The 23926-nt window shown below is 36.8% G+C and overlaps 1 protein-coding gene across 1 annotated transcript; it reads right to left on the bottom strand.

The window, feature by feature from the left end:
- Positions 1-9713: 9713 nt before the first annotated feature.
- commd2 (COMM domain containing 2) lies at positions 9714-23918 on the bottom strand. The gene is made up of 5 exons (XM_039758103.1): positions 23719-23918; positions 22669-22746; positions 22093-22175; positions 15623-15796; positions 9714-10555 (listed from the first exon to the last, which is right to left on the bottom strand). Exons 1-5 carry the CDS (start codon positions 23783-23785, stop codon positions 10358-10360), a joined length of 600 nt encoding a protein of 199 aa, XP_039614037.1. The 5' UTR covers positions 23786-23918; the 3' UTR covers positions 9714-10357.
- Between the last annotated feature and the right edge of the window lie 8 nt (positions 23919-23926).

Raw genomic sequence — 23926 nt, 5'->3', positions numbered from 1 at the left:
CTCTACACCTGCCTCCGGACACGTCTCCCCCCTCTTCTTCTTTTTCAGCCAACAGTAGCCCAATTTCTGCCAGCACCCTGTTGGCTAACAGTACTGGTGGCGGTCGTTGTTAACCCGGGGCTCAACCGATCTGGTATGGAAATTTGTATTGTTGTCCGCATATTGATTGCCCTTACGGACGTAACCCTCCCCATTTATCCGGGCTTGGGACCAGTACGAAGAAACAGACTGGTTTGTGCTTCCCCTGGGGCTGGTTTATAAAATATAATTATTTTATTTTTAAAAAATAATATAACAAGCTTTTTAGGTCAGTCAAACACTGTACAATACCACCTAATGTTTATCTGTATCCATCTAACTCTCCTGAGCGAGCATTAACTTCTTTTATATGTTGAAATCTAGAGTACTTTTGGTGCCATGGCACAGTACGATGGAAGCACTTTTAGTTTATATGAAAGCTGCACCTAAAGGAGGGGGTCCTCTTTCTGGCAGCATCTTCTGGAGGCACCCAAGGGACTCTGATAGGTTTTCCCTACTGAACTAAAGTCCCATGCAACATTATGGGTGCCCAAATTGGAATCAGTGTAGAGGAACACTGCCACCTCTGGTACAGGGGGCTGATCTGTTCTTGGTACCCATTGTTATCCTTTCCATCCAGTATTCTTTCATCCCGGCTGGGTTATGCCTCCATTCATGCTGTCTTTACATTGCAGCATGAATGGAGGCATACCTCTCCATCCCAACTGGGAAGCCTGCTCATCCTTTGTGGCACTCACAGTATATAGTTTTGAAAACAACCAGGTTCTAAGTACTACATTTAACTAGCAGAACTTTTTTTCCAAGATTAATTATTTTATAGACTTTTACTGAAAATGCATTTTACATAAATTAAAAGAAAAATCAATATGTGATCTGAAAGAGACCCATTAATGAAAGGTCCTTAAATATAACTTTATTAGGGATCAGTGGACCCTCTATCTGGAATTATAAATGCTGAGTAACAACTAGATTTTAATTGAAAGATAAGTTATCATTAAGAAATTAAAGTAGGAAATTTGTTATAAGAGGTTGTTACATATTATTGATACATTCAGCAAGATGTCTTGGTAAAAAAAAATAAGTGAATTGTGCTACAATTTAGCCTTTTGCTTGGCAGCATTTACACTTTTCTGTGTCTTGACAGTTTTTTACTCATAAAATACAATTACCTATTCAGTAAACTAATGGAAAAAGAGTTGCCTGGCCTGTTGTGATGGAAAGTATTTAATTAAATCCCAAGCCCCCTTAACACATAAATGACTATCACCCACTGAGATCCACAAAAACTGGCGCCATGTAACACTGATAAATTACCAAGGTTTAATAGACATCGTGATTCTCTACATACAGCACATTAAATGATTCGACTCAGTGTCAGTAAGTAATAAGCTGTTACTACTTATTAGCATAACTGCAAATAATAACTTATGTAAAATGATCCTGAATTGAGAATGTATTTGTCAAGTAATTTACAAGGCAAAATGTTTCTTTTTGTCTGGTTCTAATTAATAAGCCATACTTTAAAAAAGATTAATATATAGCGTATGTGCTTAAACAGTGCAAAGAAGTATCACATTTTCCCTCCACTGATTGTTAAATAGCAGATACTCTACATAAACAGAGCCCGAGTTTCGCCCAGGTGGCTGTTTAGTCCGCTGATGCAGGCAAGAACTGGTGCCAAGTTATTAATGATTGTCAGATTCCTTTGGTAACTCAGAAACCACCTGCGGAATGAATGTTTCCACAGTAACAGAATTATAAAACACAGCTACTGCCTGCCCATTCCTATTTTGTGGAGGAGGTTGGGTGACAATAGTGATAACTGACCTATACTTTTGCTCAAAAAGTGTTATCAACAGAGATTTGACTTTTATTTGCATTTTTAGTTAAACAAAATCATTGAACAGAAAATTTTTCACTCCTTCAAAATGCTTCAGCTGTAATGTAAAATACAAGAAATATAAAATGTAATGGACGTGGCATTGGTGGTGCAGTGGTACAACTGCTGCCTTGCAACAAGCAGACCAGGGTACACATCCTAGATGCCCCAGTGTGAAGTTTGCATGTTCACTTGGCGTGTGTGTGTAGTGTGTTTCCCCAAGGAGCTTGGACGCGCCCCCACAAGTCTAATAATATGCAGTTAGCTGAATTTGCATTGTTAAAAAATTGATGTAGGGATTAAACATTATTTCAAAGATGTAGTAGTTTTAATGGGTATAATTAGAACTATGTTTTGTATGTGTTTCACTTAACAGCATTTCCAGTGTATTTTTATCATTTTATCATTAAAATATTTCAACAAATATCTTCTTCTTTCGGCTGCTTCCGTTAGGGGTTGCTACTGCGGAACATCTTCTTCCATATCTTTCTGTCCTCTGCATCTTGTTCTGTTACACCCATCACCTCTCTCACCACATCCGTAAACCTTCGCTTAGGCCTTCCTCTTTTCCTCTTCCCTGGCAGCTCTATCCTTAGCATCCTTCTCCCAATATACCTAGCATTTCACCTCTGCACAAGTCCAAACCAACGCAATCTCGCCTCTCTGACTTTGTCTCCCAACCGTCCAACTTCAGCTGACCCTCTAATTTACTCATTTCTAATCCTATCCATCCTTGTCACAACCAATGCAAATCTTAACATCTTTAACTCTGCCACCTGCTTTCTGGTCAGTGCCACCGTCTCCAACCCATATAACATAGCTGGTCTCACTACTGTCCTGTAGGCCTTCCCTTTCACTCTTGCTGATATCTGTCTGTCACAAATCACTCCTGACACTCTTCTCCACCCATTCCACCCTGCTTGCACTCTCTTCTTCACATCTCTTACACAATCCTCGTTACTCTGTACTGTTGATCCCAAGTATTTAAACTCATCCACCTTTTCCAGCTCTACTCCCTGCATCCTCACCATTCCACTGACCTCCCTCTCATTTACACACGTGTTGTCTTGTTCCTACTGACCTTCACTCCTCTCCTCTCTTGAGCATATCTCCACCTCTCCAGGGTCTCCTCAACCTGCTCCCTACTATCGCTGCAGATCACAATGTCATCAGCAAACATCATAGTCCATGGGGACTCCTGTCTAATCTCGTCTAACAACCTGTCCATCATCATTGCAAATAAGAAAGGGCTCAGAGCTGATCCCTGATGTAATCCCAACTCCACGTTGAATGCATCTGCCACTCCTACTGCAGACCTCACCACAGTCACACTTCCCTTGTACATATCCTCAATCAATCAATCAACATTTATTTATATAGCACATATTCATACAAAAAAATGTAGCTCAAAGTGCTTTACAAAATGAATAGAGAAATAGAAGACACAATAAAAGATAAACATAAGTCAAAATTAATTAACATAGAATAAGAGTAAGGTCCGATGGCCAGGGTGGACAGAAAAAACAAAAAAACTCCAAAGGCTGGAGAAAAAATAAAATCTGTAGGGGTTCCAGACCAAGAGACTGCCCAGTCCCCTCTGGGCAATCTACCTAACATAAATCAAACAGTCCTCTTTGTATTTAGCGTTTTCATCGAAGGACCTGATGATGATGGTCACGTAGACTTCTGGCTTTCAGTCCATCAATGTTGGTGCATCATGATGCTTTGAGTAGGTGGTGGGCGCAGGCCGCCACCACAAAGAAACCGGAAAAAGAAACAGAAGAGAGAGTAGGGGTCAGTACGGATTTTAGAGCAACCATGAATAGTTATTATGAAGAATTGAACATACAGAGTATCAGTATTAAGTTAAAGTGAAGTTATAAAAAGGCCATGTTAAAGTAATGTGTTTTCAGCAGTGTTTTAAAGTGCTCTACTGTATTTGCCTGGCGAATTCCTGTTGGCAGGCTATTCCAGATTTTGGGTGCATAACAGCAGAAGGCCGCCTCACCACTTCTTTTAAGTTTAGCTTTTGGAATTATAAGGAGACACTCATTTGAAGATCTAAGGTTACGATTTGGAATATAACGTGTCAGGCATTCCGATATATAAGATGGAGCGAGATTATTTAAGGCTTTATAAACCATAAGCAGTATTTTAAAGTCAATCCTGAATGACACAGGCAACCAGTGTAGTGACATCAAAACTGGAGAAATGTGTTCGGATTTTCTTTTCCCAGTTAGGATTCTAGCAGCTGCATTCTGCACTCGTTGCAAATGATTTATGTCTCTTTTGGGTAGTCCTGAGAGGAGTGCGTTACAGTAATCTAGTCTACTGAAAACAAAAGCGTGAATTAATTTCTCAGCATCTTTCAATGATATAAGAGGTCTAACTTTAGCTATGTTTCTTAAGTGAAAAAATGCTGTCCTAGTGGTCTGATGAATATGCGATTTAAAATTCAGATTACAGTCAACGGTTACCCCTAAATTTTTTACTTCCGTCTTAACTTCTAATCCTAGTGCATTAAGTTTATTTCTGATAACCTCGCTGAATCCATTATTGCCAATTACCAAAATTTCAGTTTTCTCTTTATTTAGTTTGAGAAAATTACTATTCATCCATTCAGAAATACCAGTAAGACATTGTGTTAGTGTATCGAAAGAGTCGGAGTCATCAGGTGCTATAGATAAGTACAGCTGTGTGTCATCAGCATAGCTGTGGTAGCTCACGTTGTAACCTGAGATAATCTGACCTAACGGAAGCATGTAGATTGAGAATAACAGCGGACCCAGGATAGAGCCTTGTGGAACACCATATCGGATATCATGTGTCTTTGAGATTTGATTACCACAACTCACAAAGAATCCTGTAATCCTGTACAACTCTTACATAATTCTCTGCTACTCCCAACTTCCTTATACAATACCACAACTCCTCTTGAGGCATCCTGTCACATACTTTCTCCAGGTCCACAAAGACGCAATGCAACTCCTTCTGGACTTCTCTATACTTCTCAATCAACATCCTCAGAGCAAACATTGCATCTGTGGTGCTCTTTCTTGGCATGAAACCATACTGCTGCTCACTAACCATCACCTCACTTCTTAACCTAGCTTACACTACTCTTTCCCATAACTTCATGCTGTGGCTCATCAATTTTATACCCCTGTAGTTACTACAGTCCTGCAGATCCCCCTTGTTCTTAAATATCGGCACCAGTACACTTCTTCTCCACTCCTCCGGCATCCTCTCACTTTCCAAGATTCCAATAAACAATCTGGTTAAAAACTCCACTGCCATCTCTCCTAAACACGTCCATGCTTCCATAGGTATGTCATCTGGACCAACGGCCTTTCCATTTTTCATCCTCTTCATAGCTGTCCTTACTTCCTCCTTGCTAATCCGTTACACTTCCTGATTCACTATCTCCACATCATCCAACCTCTTCTCTCTCTCGTTCTCTTCATTCATCAGCCTCTCAAAGTAATCTTTCCATCTGCTCAACACACTCTCCTTGCTTGTGAGTACGTTTCCATCATTATCCTTTATCACCATAACCTGCTGCACATCTTTCCCAGCTCGGTCCCTCTGTCTAGCCAATCGGTACAGGTCCTTTTCTCCCTCCTTAGTGTCCAACGTCTCATACAACACACCATACGCGTTTTCTTTAGCCTTCGCCACCTCTCTCTTCACCAAAAATATTACTCTTAAATCCATGCATTGTCAAATTATAATGCTTGGATTTTACAGATTTTCTAATTTACAAAACATGTAACATACTGTAGCCTACCATCACCTATTCTTTGCATAGAGAAGCTGTTTCCACCCTGCTTACATTATACATTTACAAATACAGTTGTGATTGAAAGTTTGTGAACCCTATAGAATTTTTAATATTTCTGCATAAATATGACCAACAACATCATCAGATTTTCACTCAAGTCCTAAAAGTAGAGCGAAACCAGTTAAACAAATGAGACAAAAATATTATACTTGGTCATTTATTTAAGGAAAATTATTGCATATTACATACGGTAAACCCTCGTTTATCGAGGTTAATCCATTCCAGACTCTACCGAGACAAATGAATTTCCGCGAAGTAGGATTCTTTATTTATAAATCGAATATTTTCGCAGTCAGAGCATAGAAAACCAGTTTACGACCTTCTAAATACGTTTTTAACATTATTAAAACCCTCTAGACATGAAATAACACCCTTTAGTCAAAAGTTTAAACTGTGCTCCATGACAAGACAGAGATGACAGTTCCGTCTCACAATTAAAAGAATGCACACATATCTTCCTCTTCAAAGGAGTGCGCGTCAGGTGCAGAGAATGTCAGAGGGAGAGAGACAGAGAGAGAAAAGCAAACAAACAAAAATCAGTAGGTTCTTTTAAGTATGCAAAGCACCTCCGGACAAAGCAGCTAAAAGGAAGGGAGCAATGTGAAGGTAATCTTTCAGCATTTTTTATTGGAGCGTCCGTATCCTCTAGGCCAGTGTGCAAACAGCCCCTCTGCTCACACCCCCTCCGCCAGGAGCAGAAAATGTCAGAGAGAGTGAGAGAGACAAAGAAAAGCAAACAATCAAAAATCAATATGTGATGTTCGGGCTTTCAGGTATGCGAAGCACCGCGCGGGAAGCATTTCGTATATCACTGAGGAGTTATATTTAATACGTAATACGTGCTCTGATTGGGTAGCTTCTCAGCCATCCGCCAATAGCGTCCCTTGTATGAAATCAACTGGGCAAACCAACTGAGGAAGCATGTACTATAAATTAAAAGACCCATTGTCCGCAGAAATCCGCGAACCAGCGAAAAATCTGTGATATATATTTAGATATGCTTACATTTAAAATCTGTGATGAAGTGAAGCCGCGAAAGTCGAAGCGCGATATAGCGAGGGATCACTGTATTTGTGAGTGGCAAAAGTATGTGAAACTTTGCTTTCAGTATCTGGTGGGACCCCCCTTTGCAGCAATAAACGTTTCCAGTAACTTTTGATCATTCCTGTACAGCAGCTTGGAGGAATTTTAGCCTATTCCTCCGTACAGAACAGCTTCAACTCTGGGATGTTGGTGGGTTTCCTCACATTAACTGCTCGTGTCAGGTCCTTCCACAACATTTCAATTGGATTAAGGTCGGAACTTTGAGATGGCCATTCCAAAACAGTAACTTGATTCTTCTTTAACCATTCTTTGGTAGAACGACTTGTGTGCTTAGGGTCGATGTCTTGCTGCATGACCCATCTTATCTTGAGATTCAGTTCATGGATGGATGTCCTGACATTTTCCTTTAGAATTCTCTCATATAATTAGTAGAATTCATTGTTCCATAAATGAAGGCAAGCCATCCTGGCCCAGATGCAGCAAAACAGACCCAAACCATGATACTACCACCACCACATTTCACAGATGGGATAAGGTTCTTATGCTGGAATACAGTGTTTTCCTTTCTCCAAACATAGCGCTTTTCATTTAAACCAAAACGTTCTATTTTGGTCTCATCTGTCCACAAAACATTCTTTCAATAGCCTTCTGGTTTGTCCACGTGATCTTTGGCAAACTGCAGACGAGCAGCAATTTTTTCTTGGAGAGCAGTGGCTTTCTCCTTGCAACCCTGCCATGCACACCACTGTTGTTCAGTGTTCTCCTGATGGTAGACTCATGAACATGAGCCAACATGAGAGAGGTCTTCAGTTGCTTAGAAGTTACCCTGGGGTCCTTTGTGACCTCGTCGACTATTACACGCCTTGCTCTTGGAGTAATCTTTGTTGGTCGACCACTCCTGGGGAGGGTAACAATGGTCTTGAATTTCCTCCATTTGTACACAATCTGTCTGACATTGAGCCCGATAAGCATCAACAACTCTTTTTCTGAGGTCCTCAGAAATCTCCTTTGTTCGTGCCATGATACACTTCAACAAACGTGTTGTGAAGAGCAGACTTTGATAGATCCCTGTTCTTTAAATAACACAGGGTGCCCACTCACACCTGATTGTCATTCCATTGATTGAAAACACCTGACTCTAATTTCACCTTCAAACTAACTGCTAATCATAGAGGTTCACATACTGTTGCCACTCACAAATATGTAATATTCAGCCATTTTCCTTAATAAATAAATGGCCGAGTATAATATTTTTGTCTCATTTGTTTAACTGGTTTCTCTTTATCTACTTTTAGGACTTGAGTGAAAATCTGATGACATTTTAGGTCATATTTATGCAGAAATACAGAAAATTCTAAACGATTCACAAACTTTCAAGCACAACTGTATAGACATGTAAACCCCCTTTTTTAATATAAAATTTTCAGCATGTGCAGCCTTTGAGTCTGGTCATTACATTAGTTGTTCTTCTGTCAACAGTTATAAATGACCATGAATTAAAGAAGACCTGACAAAGACATTTTAAAATACAGGATCAACAATGGTCCTGTCAGTCTGCCTTCAACCAAGTTCAATTTTTCATAAACTGAAAACACGTAGAATTTAAAAAAGAAAAAAATAAGAGAAATGTAGGTACAAGTTTTGTTTTAATATTTAGGGAGTGTCCATGTCCCGAGTCTTCCTAGTGTGGAGTTTGGATATTTTCCCAGTATTTGTGTGGTATTCCTCTCACAGTCCACAAACATGCGGATTAGGTGGACTGATAATACTAAATTGGCCTTAGTGTGTGGTTGGGATCTGTGCGTTTGCCCTGCGGTGGACTGGCACCCTGTCCACAGTTTGTTTCTGACTTGCACCCTATGCTAGCTGGGATAAGCTCCAACAGCCCCCTTGACCCTGTTCCAGACAAAGTAATTTGAAAATGGCTGACTGCTTAATTTTTGCACCGTAACACATGTAAATAATACTTTATTTAACTTTGATCATGAAATCTTCTTTAAACTCTTAAATTCTCAGCATTTATTTCAAACTGATCATAATTTAGGTAAAAGAATTAAAAAGCACTTAAAAGACTATAAAAAAAGGAATTTCAAAACAGACATTTTCAAAGATATGTTCCATTTAAATTTACTAAAACACTGAGCTATTTAAATATATTGTTCTCACATGCCATTGACCTTTAAAATACTATAGTTCTTTTCTTTGTCTGCAGTCTGTTCCAAGACTATTCAAAGGCTTTGCCACCCATACTCTTCATGCCAATAAGGCCTTTGTACTTAAATATCGTGAAAGAAATTCTACACAATGCACACACACGTGGCACCCTCCAGACAACAATATTAATTGCCCATTACAATAAAGAGGTAAATTTTGTTTTCCAGTACATTACTGTGGACCAAGATTTAAAGAAAAAAAGGTTAAAGAATTCTGGCTATATGTCTACTAAACTCCCAAAATGCAGCCTTTCAAAATCATCACAAAATGTTGTACATCCAACGCTCCTTTCATGCACACTGCTAATGAGGTACTGCAAGCGGAATTAGAAGTACAAAGCTGCTTTAAGAGTATGTGTAAATAAAAAAAAAAAGGCTGCAGACCACAAAAAATTAATGCAAATATAAAATGCATTTAGGTATATACAATAACAGTATATTCTGATATTCCACTGCATAAGGATGATAGTACAAACTACCTATATTAAAAAAAAAATCTAATGAATTATAAATATCTACAGTTTTTACCCACATCTTGGTATCTAGTACTAGTGTTTTATTGTTTGTGCCTTCCTTATACAAAGTACATATATTAAGTACAAAATCAGCCTTTGTATTCTTACTGGTGCCAACATTCTTAAGTCATTTACTTATGTATGTACTGCACAACACAACAACAATTGATAGACATAAGACATATTTTTGATATTTTTAATAGCTTCCAAGATGGAGATACCGCTAGAAAAAACAATGTACTGCATAGACAACAGCAAATCAAAAATGAAAGCAAAGGTCATTGGATTGCAAGGTAGTGTTGCTAATAATTAAAAATTTTATAGCTTTATAACTTTAGACAAATGACAGTCCATTAAAGCTACTGGTTGACAGCAAGCATTAGAAGTTCATTAACTTAATCTTTGAAGAGTGGGAAAATAATAAAAAATAACACAAACTACCAAATAAACAATGCTGTTTTATAAAAGTAACAGTTAAGACATTTAAACTGGAATGTACAAGCGAGACACTATATATTACTGATGCAGTAAGTCTTCCCTCTACTGTTCAAACCACAGAATTAACAATGTAATGCATTATACATTTGTCATCAGATACCAGGAAGTTGTGTATAGTGTGTATAAAATTAAGGTGAACAAAACTAATTTCTTAGCTTCTCCTTGTTCATATTTTCATAATATTTTTAAAGTAAAAATATGCAAGTAAGACTGGGACTACAGATGTATTAAAATACTGATTAAACACTTTTTAGAAAGTGCAGTTTATCTGAAATGTACTTTTTCTGTTTACATTTTTATTTATAAAGTAAAAAGTCCAAAAAAGCCATTATTTAATGTTGCGTACAATTCTTCGACAATGATTGGTTTTCATTTCTCCAAGTGCCCGTTCCATTTGCTGGATCAAGTGCAATAAGGTAGCAGGGTCAGTTTGTACAACCTTTGCAGTTTTCTCTCCATTTTGTTCAAGGTGTAGTTTAAAACTTACAACTGGTTTAATCTGTTGCCTTAGTGCTCTGCTAGCAAGCTGTGAAGATCAATATGAAGAAAAATAAAATTAGTTTAAATGCAAGAAACATTCAAGTACACAGAGAAATTGACCAGTTAGCAGTCAAAAAAGGAAGGTGTTCTAGTGGTTCATCACTTTTGCCACTATTGTAATATTGGAAACATTTAAATATAAACTAAGAAGATTGGTTTATAGAAATGCACACAGAAACACCTACTTGATAGTCTTTACTCTCAGTATGTTTAAAAGTGTGGTACAGGGATGTTTTGAAGTTCAAGTCATGTATTAATTGTACTATGAAATTCTTACCTATGCATTTCCCTGTACCTAGTGACAGAAATACAATACTAACAATAAGAATTAAAAAAAAAAAAAAAAAGACAATGAAAACAACAACATAGTTTTGAGGTAAGGTAAATATACTCCCTAAGCATGGTGCCAGAGTCTGGAAAAGTGTTCCATAGTGACTGGCATATGTAAGTAAAAATTTATATTTACACATGACAAACTGCCACCCCCTCCGTCCACCACCCCAAAAAAAAAAAACATACACACAAACACAAACATGTACAAGCAGCATAGGGTGACTTTACAGGGATGTCTCCCATGGAAAATGCCAGTATTTTGGTCACATGAACATTACTATTAAATACTTTGGATATACTTTATTAATCCCTGAAGGGAAATTGTCTTTTCGCATTTTGGTGTTTATTATTACTTTTTGTGGGTTAATCCATTTATGTTATTAAATCAATTGCTTAATGGTTATGATGATTATTAATATTATGCACAGTGCTCTTACGGATAATTAAAAAACACCAAATTTAACGTATTATTAATGTTATTAAAAATGAATCAGTAAACAACAATTAAATAAAATAAATAAGTTAATCACAAAACAATCTTTAATTAAAAAGAAGTTTCTCTGAATAAAGTTGAAATAACAATTTAAATATGATACTTAAAGAAGGAATGAGTTCAGGTAATATATATTGTATTTGTTCATCTATAAGGTGCACCAACAATCATTCAGTTGTATATTATAGCACACACATTCATGGGAAATGCTACTTGCAATCTCAAATTAGCATGAATAAAAAGTATTCTGTAGCTAATGTTTACCCAGGTACTTTAAAGCACCTTAATATTGTAGCTATGATGACACACAAGAACTGAATAACAGAATTAAATGCAGATACATATTCAAAAGACATTCAATCTTTGAAAGGGAGCATGTCCGCAATCCCAAGTTTTACTTTTTAAACTATTGGGTGCGGACACAGCAGACATGTCTGCTAATGGCGTGGCACATTGAAAAAGCTACAGTAAGCTACCAACGTAATAAAATCTTGCAGTAATAAGTTACAGTATCATTTTTTTCTCTCTTCTTATAAAATAAATTATTCACCAGCTGTGTTAATGGGCATTACATGACCTATATTAAGATGAAAAAATGAAATAAAATTGCAGTGGGACTTGGTGTAAAAAAAAAAAAAAATATCTGAGGCCACATGTAAACTCTGCACATAAATTTCTGAAAAGCATGTTTGAAACTGCATACCACAACAAAATTTTAGTGGTATTATTATCTGAACTCTAAGGTAGGACATAATTTAAATGCCTGCTACAAGGGAAAAAAAAAAATATTGACAGGCTTTATTAAACATATACAGTATATATGATTGAGTATAAATTTTCACTGTGAGAATTTAAAAATTGTTAAGTGCTGGTTCTGAATTTTCATTACTAATAAAACTAAATATACATATTTATATATACATACGTACACACACTAGGGTTGTCAAAAGTATCAAAATATTGCTAATTATCAATTTTAACATTTTAAAATTACTAGGGGGCTCTGCCCCCTGCTCGCCCACCCCTGGGTTTGGTTTACCAGATATACAATTATTTCCCATTATTTTCATGGGAAAACTTTAAAGCTTTTGTAAAAATAATACTTGTCCTTTTTTTCCGGCCCCGGCGTGTTTAAATCGCTTTCTTACAGGACGTATAACGCTGCTCGCATTGTGAAGGGGGTGACTGAATGCATGCTAAGGAGAAGCGGTTGGATCATCTGCGCGTTGATCATTTAAAAGCCTGTACAGCAGCTGTCCTTTTGCCATTTCATGTCTCCACTGCTCGCGTTGTGAAGGGTTTGGGGCTGAACGCACGCCAAGGAGAAGCAGTCGGATAATCTGCTGGCTTGCTGCTGCTGGCAAGCTGCGTGTTTTGCTTGTTGCTTGTCGTTGTTTTAAGACCTGGGAGCACATGAAGTGTGTCTGCAAATGCATTACAACAACTGCTAGGTTAGATGTCTGTGAACTTGTTTTAAATGTTGTCTCACGGGACATCAAATTGTCTTCCGAGAAGATCACGTCTCGTCTCCCTAGTCTATTGCCCAAGATTTTTTTTTAATAATAGAGAGACATCATTCAATGCTTGTTTTTCATATTATCAATTCTGCAACCTGTATTATGAATCCACTTCCAGTTCAGCATAGCTAGAATTGCTAGACTGCTGAAGCCCATATGGAGCTCTGGGTGGGCGATTCCCCCGCAGTATTCAAACTACTTGCCCCTTAACCTACCTAAACAGTGCCCCTTGGATGACAGCTGTGTCGCCTAATGGGTTGACCCGCTCTGCTTAAGGGACCATCATACAAGTCAACACATGCAGGGCAGTTTTATACTATGTTGTTCATGCAGGGGAACGGTCTTTAGCACTTGAGCTCTTTTGCTTCCTCGATTGTTGGCCATTGGAAAACAATAGGGTAATAAGGTAGAAATTGCCTAAACTAGCTAAAGTAATATATATTTTGTTATTTTTATTATTTCTTAACTATAGTTAGTAAATGAGCTGTCAACTACATAAGAAATGAGATGTATTATAGTACATGAAGATAATGTTACTAACAATAATATCTGGTATCATCGGATTGATACTTTAAAAGCAGTGAAGTCTGAGAGTTAAGATTCTACAGTAGCCATATTACATTATTTGAGTTACCTTTCATTATGAAACTTGAAATGTAAAGTATGCCAAAAGACATTCAGCAACTCCTACAAAATAGATGCCTTTACAATAATGCAGTTCATATTATCTTAGTTGTCTGTTCACTCCTTCTTCCTCAAACTAAACATCCCTCTTTTTCAGAGCAGTAAACTATATAAAGAAATGTGCGAAGGTTTTTCTCAAGTCAAAAATTGTTATATGCTGCTACTTCTTTCTACTTCAGAATGTTCAGGTTGCATGGGTTCTTTCTTACCCAGACCACACAATGAGAATGAAATCAAATATGTAGTATTTTCAGGTACAAATAAGTATTTTATGGCCTCTCATGCAACATCTTGCTGTTTAATCATAAAATACTTTTCTGTCACAATAATTGGGTTGCATGATTGTGCAAAGGTCAGTGCTGCTGCTTCATAGCTCCATTAATTCAAGTTTGATTCTGAGCCCATTTTCTGTCCTTGTGAAGTTTTTACACTCCCACTCTGCTCAAGAGTTTTGTTTGGATACCTTAGTTTCCTCTTCTACTGCAAGATGCACGTTATGTTAACTGGCTAATCTAATGCTAATTGAATGCTTAAGTAAATATGTTAAAGCATTTTTTACATAAGCTTACGTAAAATCATTTTTGTTGTCATTATGTAGTATATTTGTACAAAGTTTTATTTTTATGAGCTTCACCCAAAACAAAAAGCCATGCTAGTAGAATTGCTTTGTCAGTTAAGTAAATTAAGTAAGGGCGTGTGCGTAAGTCCAGCCTGTGATATCTGATCCAAGGCTGATTACTTCCTTATGCCCAGTGCCACAGGGACACATTCAAGGTTCTAGAAATCATGTAGTTGAAATGTCTTTACAATGACATGTGTATTAAAACAATAGTCAATGGTGTTCAGTAGTCATACTAAATAAAAGTCTAGTATAATGAATCATATGCCTTTCACTTTTAGGAACCATAAACCAGATACATTAGAACTGCAATATTAAGATGCTACAAATCTAGGTTTTTTGACAATAGTTATGACAATGTCAGTAGCACTGTAATCAAATTTAGTGATCTGCACATTGTTAATTGCAACAGTAAAACAGATACTGTAGTACATCTTAATTAATGCACAATAAATACTGGGTCCTAAAAGTTGCAACTCAATATTTGCCCCACCATTTTCAGTATATTATATGTAGGGAGAAATGTTGCAGGCCATTTCCCAAACACTTTTCTCTCATTTTAATTTCTAGCATCAAACACTGCACAATGAAGCAGTAGTCAGTGCTGCTACTTTATCGCTGCTAGGACAGGCCCTAACCCATAGAGGCAATGGATTTAATTAAGTGAATTTCGGAAAGAATTAATTAACCTCCTTAGATGGTCTAACATTGTAGTTTTGGTAATTTGGACAACACAAAATGCAATCACTCAAAATAACTATCACAATCTACATAAACACCTTCCTCTTTAATTAGCATTACAGTAAATAAAATAGTACTGGATAAAAATGTTCATTAAAGGCTTCAGTGTCTGCAAGTTCTCATCACAACCAGGCATTTAATCAGCAGCAAATCAAGTTCTCTACAATAGCTCCTTGTTTGACTGGACATCTTCTAAATTCACGTCAATTTATTCTTATATACTGTATTACATTTTCAATCCTAGATTGTTCAATAAATTTACAGACAGATGCAAGTTGCAAAATGACATGCAATAGAGCACAAAACAGCATACTAAAAATAATATTTATAGCTATCCTGAATTCAAAAATATCTAACAAATATATGACATGTCAGTTGTAAACCACATCATTTCAAAGTAATTTAAAAATAATAACAGATTAACATCAGGTTGAAGAGACCAATGCAAGAAACAGATCCCCCGCCCCCATTTTGAATGAATTTATCAGTTTCAAGGTTTCTTTAAAATTATTACAGGTAACAACACCATAAATAAAATGTATGCCTTATTTAGATCAGAACAAGAAAAAATTAAGCAACTTCACTGTCAGATTATTATGATGTTAAACAAGGAATCTGTAAAAAGCAAAGTTAATTGAAAAGAAAAGAAGGAAAAGCTGAATGTACCTGAACATCAAGTCTCCATTCCAGATTATGGTAGTGTGGCAAATGTGGTGCCAATTCACCCAGAATGCTTCGGATCTCCTTATGGTTGTCCAAATAAAGCTGCAGCAGCAGCTTATTTAGTCCTTCAGAAAACCCCAAAACAAGTACTGAATCTTGAAAGTCTACCTCTGAAATCTTAATGAACATATTTTATATTATTAAGAGGACTACTATAACTTAATGTATTGCTATTTGGAAATGCCAGATGCACATCCATTGTTCAGCTTTAATTTCCATCCATCCATTTTCTAACCCGCTGAATCCGAATACAGGGTCACGGGGGTCTGCTGGAGCCAATCCCAGCCAACACAGGGCACAAGGCAGGAACCAATCCTGGGCAGGGTGCCAACCCACCGCAGGACACACACAAACACACCCACACACCAAGCACACACTAGGGCCAATTTAGAATCACCAATCCACCTAATCTGCATGTCTTTGGATTGTGGGAGGAAACCGGAGCGCCCGGAGGAAACCCACGCAGACACGGGAGAACATGCAAACTCCACGCAGGGAGGACCCGGGAAGCGAACCCGGGTCTCCTAACTGCGAGGCATTCCCTAAATATTGACTGAAATGCTCCACATTTACATTGAATTATAGGGAGAATTATTACATATAGTATGTATATATACTATATATAATATAGTACTATTACCATAAATATGTAGTAACTGCTCCAAACATTTTCCAAATTGGCATAATTTTTTAGCAATGACATATATCAATAAATTTCTGGTAAGACTTCCCAATATTGAAACTCTACATGATAATATTTTTGTAACCACTCAAACCTGCACAGTATTTAACCTTTGGAAATCATTCAGGATTAGAACACTTTTTTGAGTCATGGACCCCTTTACAAATCTGATGAAAGCTATGGACCCCCTTCCCCAGAAATATTCACATAAACACAACTTTGCATGCAATAAATATAATGTACTTTATTCATCGAGATTTGATTGCCTCATACATATATGACATACACAAAGTATTATTAAACTTTAAACAAATAAAAAAACACTCATTTTTTTATGAAAAAACTCATTATAATTATGAAATACAATCCTCTTGTGCAGATTAAAACAGATCTACTACTACTACATTTTCTGTTACCATTACTACTACTACTACTACATAAATCAACAGTGCCGGGCTGTATGGTGATTATAAATGTTAATTTTTATCTGACCCTCACAGACCCGCTGAAACTAATCCATGTTCCCGCCCCAGGGGTCCACAGACCTCAGGTTAAGAACCCCCAACTTAGAAACTTGTATATAGATAATGTCTTTGCATCTTATGAACAATTGCATTTCAAATTTAAACACCAACACAATTTTTCCACTAGTTTCACATCAGAAACTTTGCTAAAAGGAACCTGCCTAATTTTATTTACCTACCACCCAAAACTATTCCAGAAGAAATAATGATAAATCTTAAATTCTCAGGGAGTATTGCAATAATATATAAAAATATTTTAAAGTCCTCCCTCCCAGGGATCTTTGGGGAGGTGGAAGGATCTTTCACTTATCATCTCAGAGAATGAGTGGAAGGCTGCCATGCATAGAAATCACTCTAGCTCCATATACGCAAAGCTTTTAATCATTCAACTATTTTTATCAAGCACATTTATCTTGGTTAAAATTGTCCAAAATGTGATCCAACCTGTGAATACTGCAGTCAAGCTCCTTAGCGTTGCATTTTATTCCAAAAAACATGTAAAAAGTGTTGCATTTTTTGGTATAAAAATTATTTTTTTAAAACTCAAAAGTATAATAATGATACAAATAATAATAGTAATGATGAATAAAAATAATATGAAATGAACAAGAATAACAAAAATAACAGTAATAAAAATACTACTAATGAAGCCAAAACAGTATATAATCTCAAAATGAGGACAATAAGCATGTTTCTTTTCGGATTTGTTTTCCTGATTTATCAGTTTCTGAACAGCTCACTGCACTGGTACAAGTTGGATTCTATTTTTATTCTGTTGGAGGTATATATAATCAATAAAATGTCTACCAATAATGGATTGATCCGCAATGTGCTGGGTCAACCACGTCTCTTTAGTGGTAGTGTGGACAGTGAATGTGTGGCAAGGATTTGTCCTACAAGCTGGAATGTAATGTTTGCATGAGATACAGTTTTTCCAGCTATTTGTTTGTATAAGACAAATGCATTCCAAATGCACTGTTCCATCAGATGACAAAATAGCTTTTTTTTAGTACTTCTTGTGCTGCCTCTGCATAACGGGATAGAAAGTCAATTCTACGCCGCCCATTGTGCTATTGTAGTCGACCAAAGCACAAAGCTTTCTAACCTGCTTTTTGCCTGTATAGTGGCCATAGACGCATTATACATCTATCTTGTCTTTCCATTTCAGCGCAAGCACTTTACCCTTTTGCAAAAGCTACTAGCGCACCTCGCTGTAAATTATCGCTGCCAAAGTCTTAAGCCATCCCACAATGGTTGTGACTAAGTTTTCCACATATGTCAGTCTTTCTTTGCAGCAAGATATCAAAAAACTCTGGCCAAGTATAAAAATTGTCCATGGGTACACTAGTGCTGGGCGGTATACCGGTTCATACCAAAAAACGTTTTTTATTTTTATTTTTGTTATGATTTTTTATACCAGAACACCAGTTTAAATAGCCTAAACAATGTTCTGAACGTGGCACAGCAGGAAAATGTTTAAGGGGGACCTTTTTCACTGCTGCACCACTAAACAGGCATGCAACAGAGTACATGCGTTAGTGGAGGTATTGAGCAGTAAAAATGAACAGAGAACATTCCTAAACGGAAGCTGTAGCAGACAATAAAGGTGAACATGACGACACAAAAGAACTTTTGACGAAAAAAGGTGCTGTGTCTGTTGTCTGAAGATACTTTGGTTTTAAAAGTTTGGATGTGGACCATTATGTTCAAATGTGTGAATACTGTTTCTATACTACTGGATAATACTGCAAGCTAAGTTGTACTTGTTTTATTATTATTTTTTCAATACTGTGTAATGTACCTGGTTACTGTGTAATAGTGTGACGATGCCGGTCCCCTACAGACTCCCTCTTCCCACATAGGAATCTGTTGAACCAACACCATCGATAGTTATGACCGAGATGAGCTGAGAAATCTCATTGAAGCCGGTGGATGGTGGAAAGTGCTCAAGTGCTTTTGTTAAAAACAGTCAAAAGTAAAACCAAAAGTGTCAATTGTGCAGTGCTCAGAAAAATACAGTACCCAAATAAATGGCAAATCCATAAAACCAGTGAAATGTGGGGATAAAATCCATAATAAATAAATCCGTTAAAATGCAGTCTCTCTCCTCGCCCAATCGCGGCACAATCACCTCATCAACTCCCCAAGGTCGTGCAATCGCATTTTGAAGCAATAGTATTATTACTGGAAGTTGCACTATTATTTATTTTATTGTTATTATTTATTAGTTTAAATATTATGCAGTTTAATAATGGTAAAATTGTTTAAAAACTCACTTTAACATGTCAGTGGACAGAGATTGTTAACATTAACAGAAAGTGTAGTTGGTTTACAAAAAATATTTACAATTTATTCATTTTTTAAGACATGTTCAGTGCAATACAACTTTTGACAAGCACCTCTGGATATTTTACTAAGTCTAAATGCTTCTTTGGATGGTTGAAAATATATTGTCAATTATAGTTTAAGTTGTTTGCAAAATTTGTTCAATAAAAAGGTTCTATATTTTGACTGCAACTGTCTTGCAATGTGATTCTTCCTCTTTATTAGTGCCCCCCTTCTTGAAAACTATCACTTTATGGGGCCAGGCAAACCTGTATTAATACTTTTGTGCACATTAAAATGTTTTTTTGTACAATGTACAATTCTCATGACAGTGGAATAGGTTATTCTTAGCCAGTCTACTGCAGTAATTGCAGTGGAAAATGTGGTTAACTCATGCATGGAAAAAAAATACCGCTCAAAACCGTGAAACCGGTACAATTTTGAAAAATACCGTGATATAGAATTTTGGTCATACCGCCTCGTTACACAGTAACCTTGATCCAGCAAAGCATCCATCAAAGTCAGCACCAATGACATAGTAACGGCATACTGATTGTATTTTGGATCAAACATTTCCCCATTCCCTGTATACAGAACCGAATCCCAAATGTATCCTGTTTTAGATTCACAAAGCTCGTAAAACTTTATTCCAAATCTTACTCTTTTTGATGCAATGTACTATATTCTTGACAATCTACCCGTATAAGCAACGAGACTTTCATCGATGCCGACACTGCGGTCCGGAATGTAAACGCTCTTAAATTTTGCAACAATGGCCTAGTAGATCTCTCAAATTTTCGTCAGTTTGGGTGCTGGATGGGTATTCTCAAACTCTTCATGGTTGGTAAAGTGAAGATATTTCATAATTAGTGAAAACCTCCACTCAGACATAATTTCTCTAAAGAACGACAGCAGTGACAGCACTTTTACAGCTTAAGTGATTCTCGGTTCTAATACAGTGGAACCTCGGTTCACAAACGCCTTGGAACACGTACACATCGGTGTACGACCAAAACGTTCGCCAAACTTTTGCATCTGTTCACGACCACAGACTCGGTATACGAACAAGCCAGTTTCCCTTTCAGTTTGTGTGCACCGATGACTTCTGCATGTGTTCAGTCTCTCCCTGTGCATTCCCTGTGCAGCGAGACAGAGACAGAGACAGACACACGCGGAGGGAGGGAGAGAGAGACCCACACACAGACACACGAGAGAGAGAGAGAGAGAGAGAGAGAAACACACAGACGCGCACGAGACACACAGATACACACGCGTGCGAGAGACACACACGTGAGAGACACACACACACAGACACAGCTAGACGCATAAGGCCGATAAGGCAGTTATAGAATGCACCAGGCTTGTTTTTAAAGAGACAGATTTCGGCATTGTTTTAACCTCGTATTTAATGAAGACTTTTTTCTATTGGATTTTAACCTCCACTTCACTTCTGTTTACAGCGATCGGTTCGTAGCATGTATTGTTGCAATGTTACGTTTCTTGGTGGTTAATTAAATTACGGATTTTTCAAATGTTCCATTTTTTTTCCCTGTACTTAAAACTCATTCAAAAAAAAAAAAAAGTGTTTTTAGTGAGCGGTTCGTAGCGCTACAGCGCAAACTCTTGCAGTGTTAGTTTTCTCTGTTGTTCAAGGTTTTCTCAGAGTTATTCAATGTTTTTACATTTAGTTTACTATTACGCTGTGCATTCTATGGTGTGATTAACTATATTTGTGCTTAAAAATCTTTAAAAAAATATATTTATATACAGTTCGTACGGTCTGGAACAGATTAATTATATTTACATACAATCCTATGGGGGAAATTACTTCGGTTCACAACCAAATCTGTTTATGACCAGAGTTTTGGAACGAATTATGGTCGTGAACCGAGGTTCCACTGTAGTTAGGCAAGATGCACCTGGACAGTTGCCCGAGTGACACTTGGGACTAACACTTTTAGCAGAGTTTTTGCAGGCCGAGTAATGGTCAGGTCTAATGCTAAGAAGGCTACGATCATTCTGGACAAAAATCTTTGAATGCCTATAAGACAGTCTTGGTGTTACAATCACTCCTTAACCGTTAACAGCTGTGTTTGGTATAGTCCCGGATGGGCGTAAAGTGGAGAAGGACAAATTGATTATAGTTGCCTACACCACATTATCAGCACGCAGACTTTTCTTGCTCAGCAGGAAGAATCCCAGCCCATTTGTTAGAAGTCAGTGGGTAACTGATGTTCTGTACTGTTTGAAATTGGAAAAATTTAATTCTCACTTAGAGGATCTGTACAAAACTTTTTTAAAATATGCAAAGACTGAATTAATAAAATTTTAGAGTAAGCTTTTATATTGGGGAAAACAATATCGTCCTTTCTTTGATTTTAATTTTTTTTAAAGAATTTCTCTTTTTGTTGGCTTGCCTCTCGGAGGCGATTTGATTTTAGGTTTGTTAAGTCTGGCTCGATTGTATATAATGTCAGTTTCTTTGTTGTTAAAGTAAGTCTTGCTTGTATGGAATGTTAACTTATTTAAATAAAACCTACAAACAAAATAAAAAAGTCCCAATATGTACACTCAGCAATACCTCAACTTCCTTCAGAATAATTCAGTTAATGGATGCCTCTACTGTGTTTACTTCTGTGAGAATAAGCACTGATGTTGGTTTTATTCTGTAAGGATAAATTTAAATGACCCCTGTGCTACATTTTCTATGACATGTTAAGTTTTAACATGTTATCATTCCATCCATTAATTTTCTTCTAAACCTGTTTATGCAGAGCAGGGCTGCAGGAAGGTTGGAGCCTCTCTAAGCAAGCTTCATGTGCAAGGCAGTGTTACCATGTTCCAAAAAATGTTTATGGATATTATAATGGAGATACACTTACCATTAGCTTAGAACTCTCTGTAAGAAGATACATTAATCCCTCAACACCATGCTGTACAGACTCAACTGCCACATTTAACTTTCCTGTATGGAATTGAAACAAAATAGGAATAAAGTCTGATAATATCAAAAGCAGCACTATCATCACACAAATTAGTTGATTACGGTTTAGTTAGTGAAGATATTTTTCTTAAACCTGGTCTGTTCTTCATGCATCCACTCACCCAATTCAGAACCAGAAGCCACAGCTTTTCCCAGTTTTATCCGTTACAATGCCAGAACCATATCTGCATGACTCACATTTTGTCACTTAAAACTAGTTAAGAGTCACCAAAACAAAATTTGACTCTTAACTAGTCTTAGAGAAATCTGACTCCCTGCAATATGTCCACTCAGTAACAGCCCAGTTTCCTAGATCTTCTGTATTGCAGAGCAACTGTGTCACTCACCACTTTTTACAGAGTGAGTCATCTAATTTGTTCAAAACTGACCAATGTACTTGTGTTTTGTACCTATGAAAATGAATTGAATTTGGCAGGTATAATAACAGATACATGGAACTGCATATTGCCCTTACTTGCTGCTCCTTCATAAATTTTTGGGTTAGATCCTCGTCTCAGAAACTCCATAGCTATTCTTCCAAACTCTGCTACAACTGTCAAAAGAAGACACAACATATTTTAACGTGCCAGTACAAGAATGGAAAACAGATTTGAAAAAAAATCTATACAAAATGTATAAAACATACCAGTATAAAGACCAACACTGGACAACTTACAGGGAAAACTGTTCTATAAAATGCATATACAACATTTTACAATATAATAAAATTAAATAAAAAATGTATTTTTGTACATATGAAAATATAAAAGAAATTATTAAAGCACTTTATATCATTTTTACATGAACTGCACCTTAATTTTTTTTACCTAGCAAAAAGCGATATAAACAATATTCTTTCTTAAGTTTGTTTTTCAGAACACATTGTAAATGCATTTCAAGTTGCAATATATCTGCCAATTGGCGCATTCATTTCTCTCCTGTTACAAAATGAGATAAAAAACAAAAAGCTACGTTTGCTGACTTGCACTATTTCTAAAAAAATCACTCGTTCAACTAGCAAAAAAAAATTACTGTACGTAACACACAATTTATTAAAATCCTGTCTGGGATTTTATCTAGTGCTCCTTTATCATAATATGTAAATAGGTGTACATGTTGTTCTGATGGAACTTTCCAAAAAGGTACAAATAATTAAGTATGTAGTGCACTATGTATATTCAAACCGTTATGAAATTAGGTTATAAACTAAACGCATACCAGCTACGATATACGCAAATTCACTGTGCATTGTCCTCACAGGGCAAACATATAAAATAAAAGAAACCAATATGTTGTAGAGAATGGAGAAACGAGAGGCGTACTTGGAAGGTAATCTTTTCCAGATTTGCTATTTCTTTAAAGAAAAGGTAAAAACAGCTGCTGTATTCGTTGAAGTTACCATTATAGCATATAGTATAACGTAACAGATTAGTAAATTACTAATATTTCGTGTAGAGGAAACACTGGTCGCTTGCTTTAACACTGTATCAAAAATGCATATCAACTATTGAACAAGCTGGGATACCTGCAACGTCTACTTCCGTTAGAATAGAAAGGTGTTCCTTTTGTTCATCAGACAGAACCAGCAGCATTTTTCTGTCCTTAGTACGTTAAAAGCTACCGAAACCTAAAGCACAATAAATGCAATTTCCTTGTCATCTGAGCAGTTTTGCAACAGATGGTACCTTCCGTCGTTAGTTTGTACTCTTCGAATAATCGTTCCGCCGACACGT

The sequence above is a fragment of the Polypterus senegalus genome, chromosome 1 (genome assembly GCF_016835505.1).
Source record: "Polypterus senegalus isolate Bchr_013 chromosome 1, ASM1683550v1, whole genome shotgun sequence".
Classification (NCBI taxonomy): domain Eukaryota; kingdom Metazoa; phylum Chordata; class Cladistia; order Polypteriformes; family Polypteridae; genus Polypterus; species Polypterus senegalus.
Note: the sequence above shows the minus strand (reverse complement) of the source record. Positions and strands in the feature narration are given on the sequence as shown.

Coding starts and splice junctions, on each gene's coding strand:
- commd2 (XM_039758103.1), bottom strand. CDS start 23,785: ATGCTGCTGGTTCTGTCTGATGAACAAAAGGAACACCTTTCTATTCTA. Junction 22,747..23,718: donor AACGGAAGTAGACGTTGCAG/GTATCCCAGCTT, acceptor TTCTTTTGACAG/TTGTAGCAGAGTTTGGAAGA. Junction 10,556..15,622: donor AATGGAGACTTGATGTTCAG/GTACATTCAGCT, acceptor TGATCTTCACAG/CTTGCTAGCAGAGCACTAAG.